Here is a 12560-nt window from a genome sequence, read left to right on the forward strand (position 1 = left end):
AGAGATTAGGGAATAAACATGGGTCTGTGTGAGGTGCTCACAAAACACAAAGACTAGTGTGTGTGTGTGTGTGTGTGTGTGTGTGTGTGTGCTGGGCCTGTTATATGGAAGCCAGCAGAAGGTAAAGTACACAGTATTATACACAGTACATAAACATGGACTGTTATTTATAAAACAGAAATGATTTCCATGTAGCTCAGACATGGAGGCATTTCCAGAGTCTGGTATTTAAATACACTAAACTAAACTAAGCAATACTTTTCAAGGTACACGAGAAAGTTGCAATAGACAGATATTTTTGTTTTACTTCCTTTTAAAACTGAATCAAATCACATTTTTGTGAAACATGGTGCGTTTCTATTTTGTTGTGATTTATTTAATAGTGAAAAATAGTTCTTACATATTAAAATTAGAAAACTGAAGTTTGACAACTACCTTAAGGTACTTTTTAGAATGTTGATTCGACTAAACTGTATCCACTGTATACTACCGTGTGCATCTTCTGACGTATCGACTCTTTTACTGTTCTAAATCTATAACTCAAATTAGACAGAAATATTCAAACATTAAAGTAACGACATGAACGCCTTATAGAATTAGACAATTTATTTTTGTCATCTCTGATGTTTTCACACGTCCTTCTCAAAAAGAGAAGTATAGAATATACACTCTTCGTCTCACTCACCGAGAATAAAAGAAATGAAACAACAGTACATTTATACACGTTTTTTCGTCTTTTTACTCACGTTTTCTTGCCAGCATTCAGAAAGAGTAATGTTTTTGATATAAAAATACTATTTTATATTGTACTTTACACCATCTGCAAAAAAAAAAAAAAAAAGAAGAAAGAAACACACAGTGTAAACACGTCGCATACAATATACAAGGAAGGGGATTCACTAGGAAACCAGACATTTGGACACCTACTGTAACACCTGGCTTTTTTTGTTTGCATTAAAAATGAAGTTAGAAAAATTAAACAACTGAACTGCTTGTTTGTGTTTGGGTTTGTGTGACGTCACTGTTTTAAAACAGCCACAGATGTCTGGAAGTTCTGGAATAGATTCTTTACAGTAGCAAAAATACAGTTCATTGTACTCAGCGTGATGTCATACAATGTTTTACATGAATAATTCCCAAGATGACTTTACATGGAAGAATTTTGGGAATTGTGTATCCTCTTACACAGTTGTTCCCAAAGCCTCTGCCCCTCTCTGTTTGGAAATAGTTCTATGGTTAAACCATCTGTGGTGCTCCAGTGCAGCCACTCTAATTTATTATAAACACACTACAGTAATTCCCAAAGTGTCTGTTCTCATGGTAAAAAATAAAGTGCACACAAGAAATGATGAATATTGATATTTTCTTTGCATGGACCCGCTCGCAATAGTTATGTGCTCCCTTGGGGGACATGACCCCTTCTTTGAGAACCACTATTATTAAATTTGTTTTTGTGCAGTAAGTGGATGTTACATCTCATAATAAAACCCCAGTAACATTTATAAGCTCACTGCTGAGGTCATGTGACCAAGAATGGTAATTATTACACTTTTTTTTGTCAAGGCCAAAGAAAAACAAAAACCTTGATTCAATCTAATCAGCAGCTTTTGCAAATCAGATCTGGAGATGAAAGCATCTGATCACTATACTTTTGAATTAATACAAATTTCAAAATAATTTGAAATAACAAGTTCACATAACTTTTCAATTTGTGCCACAGTATCTCATTTGTTCAAGGAGAATGTGTTTAAAATAAAGTTACGAATGTGTTGTTTTGGCCCCATCTACCATGGTAGGTTCGTAGGTGGGTGGGGTTGCAGGAATGTTTGGAAATCAGTTAATCCACATATAAATCAATAAGATCAAATATTCCAATTGCAGCCAATGTTATCTGTGTGTCCTGGCTAAAAAAAAAAGAGAAATCTGACAGTTGGATTTTACACTAATGTTTTCTGAAGGTGCAGAAACTGCCCATAATATTCCATATAAAAGTTTGAACATTTATATTTTAAACCAACTGAATGTAAATATTTAGTTTTTTTTTTGTTATATTAAAATTTAAACAATTTTTTTATCTTAAAATGATTTATTTGGTGTTAAAAGTGTTTCCAGAACAGGATCTGGGTTTAACTTCAACCCAGAAATGCATAGGACTGATGACTGACCACATCCACTCATACTGTACATATAGTACATAAATACACAGTGTAAACACATGTAGTAAAAAACAAAACACAGAGTTTGGAAGGCGTTCTTCTTTCAGTTTTTTGTTTTTGCCTTTTTCTGTTGATATAAAACTTTTGGATTTTTTAGGGGTTGCATAAGAATAAACAGACAGTATAAGTGTAAGACACTAAAATACTTACAGTGCATGGTTATCAACAGTGTGCTTCTGCTTCATACTGTAGTACAGTCGGTGCTTGGAAATGTTCAAGTCCCTTTTTTCATGAGATACAGTATGAAAATGTGTTTTTTTTTCCTCCAGTCAGAGACTTTAGTCTCAGTTGTAATGTGCAAAAGACAGTGAATAAATATTATCACTGTGTTTTTAATACTATTATACAATTATTACAACATATTTCACTGCATGTTGTACACACACACACACACACACATTTGTTTCACATTTTAGTCCACACCAGAGAAGGCTCTGACTGTTTTAGTGCCTGGGGCGAGGTCATGGTTTAGCGCCCCCCCATGGCTCCCATTGTAATTTGCTTTTTGTAACTTTTTCTTTTCTGAGGCGACCGCCTACATGATCTGTGCTAAGAGCCAGTTCTGGTCCACAAACACCGTATTGTTGCTTTCACCTTTGGCCTGTAAACACCAGCATCAAAGCTGCAGCAGCACTTGTGTTTGACTGTAGATTTTATGTATTTTACATTGATTTCTCCGGGTTACGTGTATGAACAGTATAGTGTTGTTGTCTTCAACGAGGGGTGTGCAACACCTCGGCGGTCCACGCAGGCACCACGGAGGGTTTGTGAAATGCTTTGTTGACTTCAGTAAATCAAATAAAAATATCAACCACGACTTTCCTCTAAACATGATTATCCTGTTTTGACGGACAATGTTAACTTTGGGATCGTTGTTAGTCGACACCTGTGGTTATAAATGTCAGCTTCACACGATACATTTATTACGAATTATTGTGACTTTGGACCAGGGACAGTAGATTTGTTATTGTTGAATCTCTCTAACCTCTGTGAGTGTCTGCAAACAGAGTTACAGGTCCAGGGTGTGGTCCAGAGTGTTGTTGTTGTCCTCCAGGTCGTCACCGGACACTGGGTTACGGCTGATGACCAGCTCCAGTCGGTCCCCGGCCTCAGTGATGAGAGGCACAGCCAGACAGCAGTCAAAGTCTCTGGTTCTGACGTGGTTCACCTGTGTGCACACAGAATCGATAAAAGGACAGGACTGTGGGCAGGAACATGTATAAGACACACTTATTTATGGTTTGGCGCCCTCTATCAGATACACAACATCACCTCCTCCAGCAGATGTTACCCAGATGATACCCAGACAACAGTTTCTTTTAGTTTTATTTATTTTTTAGAATCGTTTGCTGTTAATATTTGACTATTCTCTACAGATTTGTTGTTCGTCCTCCTCATGATGTTTGTAGTTTCACAGTGTTCCATCATCACCTGCAGTATCCTGTCGTAGGGTCTGAGCCCAGCTCGGTCGGCCGGTCCATCAGGTCGGATCATGTTCACATAAACTCCTTTCTCCAGGAAACCGTCAGACACACTGAAGCCAAAGTCGTCGCTCTCTGGGTCTTTTATCACCGTCACCTGAAACACAACAACCAAAGACAAGTGAACACATCAAACTCTGCAGTTTGTCTGAAGACACTGGTACTCTTCCCACGGCTCCAGAAATGTCTCCTGAATTTCTCACATTATTTCCATATTTTGCTACTGCCCATTGCCGATTGGGGTGTTTCCTGTCTCCCACCCTCTCTTTTTCATTGGCTGAAGTTTGCAGTTTGGTCAGTGACCAGTTGGATAGATACACTTTATTGATCCCGGGCTGGAAAATAACAGGTTTTTTTCCAGACCACTTCAGATATGACTGACTCAAAAAAAAAACATGTTTGATTGAGTCTGCCTGATGTCAGGTCGGCTGCTGCAGAGCGATCTGTCAGAAATCTGAATGTGACAAACGCTCCAGTTGCCTGCAGGGCTGTCGTACACCTGCAGACCAAACAACTTTGACTTCTCAGACAAAACAGCCTGTGGTCTCTCACAGAAGGAGGTCAGCAGGTAGAACTCACTTTGTGCAGCTCCAGCGGCGTTGGAGACAAAATACCCTGCATTTCCTCTTTGATTCGACGAGACTCCCACGTTCTCTCTGAGGCTCTGAGTGAGGCTTTGGGCTTGGACTCGTGAAGCAGGAGGGAAGCGTGATTTTCCTGATGGAAACAGGCCTCCTGGTTGAAACTGAGCTCGGGGTCTGATTTTTAAGAGAGTGTTTTAGCAAAAAAACAAAAAAAACAAACATAAATTAAGTGTTACATATATGTACAGAAATATGAAAGAAGACATTTTGTCAGTGACTTTTACTCTGCCGACCATGGTGGAGATTGGCCTCTTCGTGCAGGTGGATGCCCTGGTGGAGGTGAGTGCCCTGGTGGTGCAGGAAACTCCTTCGTAAAGGACTCATCCTGTTGTGACTCAGTATGGGCTCAGGTGGGGGCTTGTTCATGCTGTTTACACCCAGACTGACGGCTGTTCCTGTCATGATGGACGCCTGCACACATATAAAAAATTATAACAAATGAATGTATTATGATGGATACAGTAGAGTGAGGCTGAATGTAAGCTGACCTCTATCTCTCTGAGGAGTTCTGATTGGCCGCAGGTCTCCAGATCCTCCAAAGCCTGACACCAGAAACTGTCATCTGGATCCAGAAGGATCGCATCTGACTGTTGACCAACAAAGCTGTCTCACAGACAAACAAACACAGATATAGAAAATAAAAAAAACTGTATAAACAAAACATAGAACTACAAGTCCAGTCTTGGTTCATCTGCATGTCAGGGCTTTAATATCCTTTTTTTTTTCAATTTCCAAATCTGGATTTTCAAATGAGAGAGCTTGGCTGTACAAATAAAATCAAGTTTGAGGTCCAACCTTGGTGCTTTGTCCCAGTCATCTTCACTGAAGCCCCCATCACTGAAGGGGTAGTTCTTCCTCTGTCCAACAGGTGGTGTGCTGCTGCGCTGCTGTTTGTTACTACACCACTCGTGAGGATGGAGGGCGACACCTACTGCTTGGTTGTTGTAAGTGCCTAAAAAGAGCGCAGAACCGATTCAGTAAATTTTAGTATTGAAGTAGTAGTGAATCAGGACTGGTGAAGTGGCCAGTAACCATCTGTCTGATGGTTTTAGAGAAAAGAAGACTGTTTATGTTTGCTTCCATAGAGACCAGTCGGTTCTTTAGTTTCAGTATAAAAACTCAGACTGTACCTTGGCTGCCATAACCAGCGTCCAGGCCTGAGCCGTCCCATGACTCCATAGCAGAGTCCACACTGGGCACAGCGGTGGAGAAAATGTCTGAAAGCTTATTGTTCTGTTGGCTGTCTGTCAAATCATCCTCGTCAGGGTCACTCAGCTCGTTCTCTGTTGTGTCGTCTGGCTCCGCAGCTTTCCTCCCTTCCACATCTGGAAAAGTTAAAGGAGCAGAAATTGGCTTTGTTTCACATCACTGCAGTCAAAGTGTTGAGGATTCAGTCCAATCAAAACTAACTTTCTGACTTTTAGTAATTTCTGTAGCAAAAGGGAAAACAACATTAGCATGTGAGCTAGCTTCACACTTCCACTTCCACCAGTTTAGTATTACTGTTGACAAAGAAAACAACAGTCAAAAAACCAAATTCTTACTGTCAAGTTGTTTTTTAATTTTGAGTGTGACCGTCTCTCCAGCCATTTGCAGCAGGTGGATGGCTTCACTCAGAGGTTTTCCCTTAAGACTGACACTGTTGATGGCCAGGATCCGATCTCCGACGTGGATCGCCCCTGTCCTGGAGATACACACATTCAGACACACACACACACACACAGGGATTTAAGCAAGCGTACAGCAACATTAAAAATTCTTCATCATGGCGATCTACTGTCCTGTGAGAGAGAGTGAGAGAGTGTGTTTACCTCTCTGCCAGACCTCTCTTGGTCAGTCCAGATATGGTGATGGGGTCAAAAGGTTCCTCGGTGCCTGAGATAGTAATACCCAGAGGACCTCCATACCTTTTCAGCTCCACAGTATAGATGATGCTGCCTGACGTTTCCTGCTCATCTGGATACACACACACACGCACACACACGTTCATGTCATGGTAAGGCATCAGCTCTCATTAGAAGCTACAAATGATAAATGAATTCCTTTAAGCACTGTTGCTTCACTACTTGACATCTGGGATCATATTATATAATCTGTACATTACACTCCAGTGTTTCCCATCCCACAGCACAACACTGAACAAATCTTCTGGTTTAAATTCTCCCACAATGTTTCTGACCCGGGCCTGTTTAGTTGTACTCCACACTGATAAATTCGCAGGAATTGAAGAAAGACACACAGGAAGATCTGTTGAAGCCGCTTTTTCAGTTTCTATGGCTATCTGCTACTGCCTAATGGAAGAGTATTTTATTATTTTCCACAGCGACCCCGATGAGCTCTCACCCATGTCTGAACTTCAGCTGGGACATGAGTGTAGTTGGTGTCACAATGGGCAGATTTAAGTACATGTTTCTAGGAGTTCTCATGAAAATACACAGTGGGAATGGACAGAAAAGACTGTTGTGTTTTCCAGTCGAATCTAAGCCCACCCGACCGTCGCACACACATACCTGAGTTGTCCTCATCTTTCCGGATCTTCAGTTTAACCAGATCTTCACACTGCTGCAGGATCTGCTCTGCATCTTCTCTGGTGCAGTTCCCCAGTCTGATGTTGTCGATGGCCAACAGCTTATCACCAGGCTCCAGCGTCCCAGTTCTGTACAGGTGTGGAGATGATGAAGCATGATGATGACGATGATGGGAGTGGAAAAAAACTTCTTAAAAATTGTCTCATTAACCGAAACCTCCACAGCACCTCTCTGGGGTTGCAGACCACCGTCAGGGAGCAATAGTATGGAATAGAAATAGAATGATAACCATAAAGGCTACCTGTGAGCCATGCTGCCCTTCTTTATGTCAGAGATGATGAGGGGCTCGTCTGGCTTCTTACTGGCTGTGGAGGAAGATGACATCACAGTTAGCAACACGAGTAAATCATTTGTCATTGTCTGCAGTTGGTTCATCCATCGCTGTTGATAATAACTGTTTGTGTTGTCCAAATCTTACTGCTTACTGCTTACTTATTGAATTTTATACTATCATTTTATAATTACACTTATTGTACTTTTAGCATAAAATTAGTATATAAATATAGTAATATTTCATTTAAATGTACTCAACAAATGAGAAACAATCATTAATAGTCACTAGAAATAGTTTAAACAATCAGCTTCATACGTTAAATATTAGTTTCATTGAACGTCATGAACCCATGATCAATATGAAGTGAATAGTTGACCTTATTCTACATCTTTTTTGGAGTGTGTTAGCAAACGCCATACGCAGGATATGAAATCACTTTATTCAGTAGATGGCGCCATTGCACCGTCGACCATGTGTGCTAATTTTCAGATTTCAAAGAAAATTGCTGCTGCCAACTGTTCCCCAGTTCTCTCCGCCAAACTATTCATTTAAAATAATAGATTTACAGACTTCCGTTTTTAAAAAACTCCTGCATGTGCCTGTGTGTGTGTGTGCGTGTGTGTTTTGCTGTTTTCACTGATTATTTTCCTCATTCCAAACGAATGGAGCCAGAACCAGATTTACAGTCAACCTATCACTGATTTATTTTTAGGGAAAATAATAAACAAAAACTCTTAATCTCGACACGCTGCTAATAGACTTGTTTCCAACTAATCACGATCAAAGTGTGAAAGTAGGTCAGAGCGATAGTAAATTACAGTGTTGACGGCAGCACTAGAATTTTACAATCACCCATGTATGAAGGATTTAATCAACAATTACTATAAATCTTCGCACTGGCAGGATAACGACAGTACTATAAAGTACTACACACTGATGGCAATGAACCCTTCACAGCTGCAGTAGTCGGTACTTGTTTGAGATCTTATAATAATCTCACAGTTCAATGAAAGTGAAAGGAGTGAAGAGGAAACTGTAGACTTCATTTACAGAGGTGGCTTATGCACCCTTGGTCTAGACTGCCCCTAGAGTCGAAATCTAGCTATTACAACAAAGAGTGGGAATTGAAGAGAATACAAGATAAAATGCCAAATTACCAAAAAAACAAAAAACAACAACAAACAAAGAAAGAAAAAAAACCCCAACAAAACAACCACACCCAAAAATAAAATAAAAAGTCTACAGGGCTGTAATTTACTAAATCCAAATAATTACACTGTGTTTTGGAGAGTAGATTTTGGTAAAAAGTACCTGAGGTGTCACTAACACTGCAACTAGTGACATAGGACACATAAGTGCTCACTTACAGTGCCACCTGCTGGGAGGTGGGGTGTCATACCTCAAAGGAATATTGTAAAAATGGCTTAATATTTGACCTGCACTCCACCGTTTTGATTCGTTTAAATGGAGCGCTTTTTTAATCATTCAGAAATCTGAGCAGGTAGTTTTAGGATGAAAGATTCTGAACCTTTGATTACTATTACCCCAAATCGAATTGCTTTCTTTCTAACTGGTTAACACGTTGCCAAATCTAATTAGATGGCGTTCTAGGTGACCGTCCATGTTTCACGTGTGTGTTCATGTGTTTGCTACCACTGATAGTGAGCCCCAGCTCCACTCCTCTCTTCTTGGGCAGTTTGACATGAAACGTTCCACTGCTTGGCACCACTGACTCTGTAAAACACACACACACCTTTTCAAAAAAATTCCAGTGTTTTTGGATGATGTACAGAAATTGTTTTTTTTTTTCAAAGAACAAAACAACATCCAGTGTCTGTCAACAGAAGTCTGCAGATCAATATCTGAGGTTAGAGGTTTGGAGTAGAGGAGGTCAGACAGGTCAGAGTAAAAAAAATGATCCCAAAATCCTCTGGTTGCCCAAATTCATTGATCCGCAGACACTCACTGACTGTACGATTAGCAAATATTGTAATGCTAAGTCTGATTAGCTCCTATCAATGAAATACAATTACACTAAAGGACATATATTCATACTTGTAGATAGAAAACTCTTGTTAATTTCACTGACCTGCTACGTCAAATTCTATTTCCAGCGTCACCCTATTGGTCAGAGCTGCATCTCGGAGGAGCTGATTGGCTTCTTCCAGTGTCCCGTCCTCAGTGGCGATACCATTGATTGACAGGAGGCGGTCACCAACCTGCAGCAGGCCACATCTACACAAGACAGTGTTGGTGAGGGAGACCATTATAATTCACTAGATGACATTAGATTATAACAGTTTAGATTTGACTAGAACCGATTGGATGAGATTAAAACTGATTAGATTAAAGTAGAACAGACTTGATTAGATTAGAACAGTTAGTATTATATTATATTATATTATATTATATTATATTATATTATATTATATTATATTATATTATATTATATTATATTATATTATATTATATTATATAACAGTCAGATTTTATTGCTCCCACACTGGAGACATTAACTTGTTGCAGCAAAAAAAAGGACAGGAGAAAAAGAATTACATACAGAGTCATTAGTTCAGTTTTATTGTCCTGATGGGACGTTAATGTTTCTTATTTAATTTGGGGACTACATCAAACCAAACCACTTCCTTCATATACAAGTGTTGTTGTTCGGTCCGTGTCGTGAAGATTCTTTTCACAATCTCTGGAAACAAAAATAAAATCCTCCAGGAACTGTCCATGTGCTTCTTAAAATGTTATTATTTTTTAGATTAATGAGAATAAGTTTGACGCTAAAAGTATTTTAACAAATGCCAATGGCTTCATAAACTCATACAGTTCAAACAGACCAGAATAAAATCTGCTTCGTTTTGAATTTCTGATGAAATAAACCTGACATTTCAAAGATAATTTTTCTTTTTTTCTGTTTGTGTTGTCCAAATCTTACTGCTGCGATTATAATATATTCCTTATGTACTATGGGTGCTTTAACTGCACACTAAAAGAAGCTAACATAAATGTTAGCTTCAGTTCTCTGTTAGGTTTAGATATTAAACCATCACTAAGTTTAAAAATAAAGGTGGAGAAAACTTGTGTGGGTGGAGTGAGCATCACCTCCGCCTGGATGTCTTTTGTTTTCCGTTAAAGAGACACAACCATGCCAGTGGGAGCTGTAGACCCCTCCTCTTGGGTGTCACATATCACTTCTTATTTTTAGCGGCTGCAGCTTCTGGCGCTGCTGTTTGGATTCTAAAGATTTCTGTTTTGAAAACATCCACACATTGTAAAAGCCCTCCTAAACCCAGCTCCACGCTACACAAATCAGAGCCGGAGGGAGGAGAGTCAAGCGTGTTGAAGCAGACTATTGAAGTCATGAATCATGTAAGTAGTTCTTCTTTAAGAGGGATTTCATGAAGCCTGTATTTTTTCGAGTTTTTGAGACACAGCCCTGTGAAGCCAGCGTGAAGTCTGTGATGGTTCTTTTACTGCAACAATGGACTCAGAAGTCAAATATGTCATCTTTATGGGCTTTTCACAAAAACCAAAAAAGGAATTTGTGAAAATTTACCCTGGAGATATTAATTAGAATAACATATAATAATTAGCTCAAACTAGATAGATGGATTAATGTTAGCGTTCCCCAGGAGGCAAATGAATATGAGCAGTTTAGGTACGCACAGTAGTATTGGTACTACTAAGCTAAATAGCAGCAAAATATCCTAAGTGTAATGATAACAGTCTATTGGTGATAGGTAGGAGCTTGATATCAAAATAAAACACAAACATATGGATAATAATTAAGGAAAATAAAATAAAAGCACTCAGAGCTCACACACACCACCTGCTGCTGGTCTAGAGTACAACAATGGTTGGTGAGGGTCACCCGGACAGTGTATATGGACATCATGAAAGCATCCACTAAATGTAAATGTGTCTAACCTCTGACCTGTCTCTGCTCCTGCAGCCCTCACTATAAACCAGCAAATAAGCAACTTCAGCAGCTCCAGCTCTGAATCCCCTCAGAAATCTGCTGCATGCTGCGAGAGACATCATTAACTTTGTGAGGCATCACCTACAGCTGCTACTTAAGTTGAAATGTCATCGTGTAAAGTCTGCATTCAAAGTGATGCACAAGGCATCACTTGTTCTGTGAATTATTCATCTTCTGAGAGCAGTTAAGACTTTTTCTCTAACTTGATGATGACTCTTACTTGCTGCTGTCATCAGAGAAATCTGAAAATGTGTTTCAACCCCAGCTTTATGACACAGTCTGTGAACTACTGGCGTCTTCAGTTTTACAGTTTGGTCTTTTATTCTTATCCAAAACTAAAAGTTAGTCAAGTGTGCAGCTTTTTGTTCACAACTTAATATTTCAACATTTCAGAGTCACAGAGAACTGGAGCCAACGCAGCACTCATCAGGCCAGGATGGGGGTCTGTTACACCATGAATATTTGGCAGGTTGTAAAAGACAGCCATTCACACCAAAATTCTGTTTGGAGTGAACAATTAACTTTGTCCCCCATTCTTCCATCTCATTGGAAGCCACAGTAACACCCACCCACCCACACAGGGAGAACATTAAACCGATGTACTTCTTGCTGTAAGACAACAGTACCAACCAGTTTTGCACCGCATGGCCTATAGGAAAATCCTGCCTGAACTTTGACCTGTTGTTTCTGGACGTAATGAAACTCACTAGTCACTATTGTTACTTCAACAGCACAGTATTAACATATATTATTCAAACCCATCACTGCAACAAACACACACGAGGTCTGAATATCTACACTGACTGGCTGAGGGTGTTGTGCACCTCTCTGGATGGACTCACCCCCCACTTTGGGAACCACTGTTTTAGCAAATGTGAATAAAAACAAATCTATTTGTTCTATTTTTTAAACAAATATTAGCGCCACCTGTTGGCATTCAGGGGACAAACGCCTGCAAATTCAAAAGATCACAGCTACCCTTATAACATGGCTCGTCAACAATCCAGTCACACAGGGACAGCATTTCAGAGACTTCGTTAGGCCTCACTACTCAAAGAAACATTTAGGTGTTCTTAATTTCTGCCATTCCTACTGTCAAAGAAACATTTAGGTGTTCTTAATTTTTGCCATTCCTACTGTGAACAAATGGTCCAAAATTCCCATGATCCTCTCACCTCTCTGCAGAACTGTCAGGTTCTATGAATCTGATGAGCGGAGGAGCAGACAGGGTCTCAGTGGCAAATATTCCTCCCTGCAGCTGGACACCAAAGCCATTGAGGGGGTCACCAGTGAGGACCACCTCACCGGTCTCAACGTGAACGACCTGACCACCTGGACCCACTGAACTGGACGCTAGTGATACTACAGG

General features: G+C 39.8%; 1 protein-coding gene across 3 annotated transcripts in view; it reads right to left on the minus strand.

Moving 5' to 3' along the window:
- Positions 1–591: 591 nt before the first annotated feature.
- Positions 592–12560, minus strand: part of grip2b (glutamate receptor interacting protein 2b) — a 90132-nt gene continuing 78163 nt past the window's right edge. For 2 of the 3 annotated variants that reach the window (XM_017036945.2, XM_017036944.2), the window contains exons 12-25: positions 12367–12553; positions 9293–9438; positions 8857–8937; positions 7171–7234; positions 6852–6997; positions 6153–6297; positions 5886–6025; positions 5472–5666; positions 5137–5293; positions 4830–4944; positions 4575–4752; positions 4277–4455; positions 3648–3794; positions 592–3384 (exon numbers count right to left, since the gene is read on the minus strand). In XM_017036945.2, the coding sequence (XP_016892434.1) occupies positions 3226–3384; positions 3648–3794; positions 4277–4455; positions 4575–4752; positions 4830–4944; positions 5137–5293; positions 5472–5666; positions 5886–6025; positions 6153–6297; positions 6852–6997; positions 7171–7234; positions 8857–8937; positions 9293–9438; positions 12367–12553 (2039 nt within the window). In that variant the 3' untranslated portion in view covers positions 592–3225. The remainder of the gene's footprint in view (positions 3385–3647; positions 3795–4276; positions 4456–4574; positions 4753–4829; positions 4945–5136; positions 5294–5471; positions 5667–5885; positions 6026–6152; positions 6298–6851; positions 6998–7170; positions 7235–8856; positions 8938–9292; positions 9439–12366; positions 12554–12560) is intronic. The other variant, XM_025060259.1, reaches the window with a different exon arrangement.

This window comes from Cynoglossus semilaevis, chromosome 11 (genome assembly GCF_000523025.1).
Source record: "Cynoglossus semilaevis isolate Cse_v1.0 chromosome 11, Cse_v1.0, whole genome shotgun sequence".
NCBI lineage: Eukaryota > Metazoa > Chordata > Actinopteri > Pleuronectiformes > Cynoglossidae > Cynoglossus > Cynoglossus semilaevis.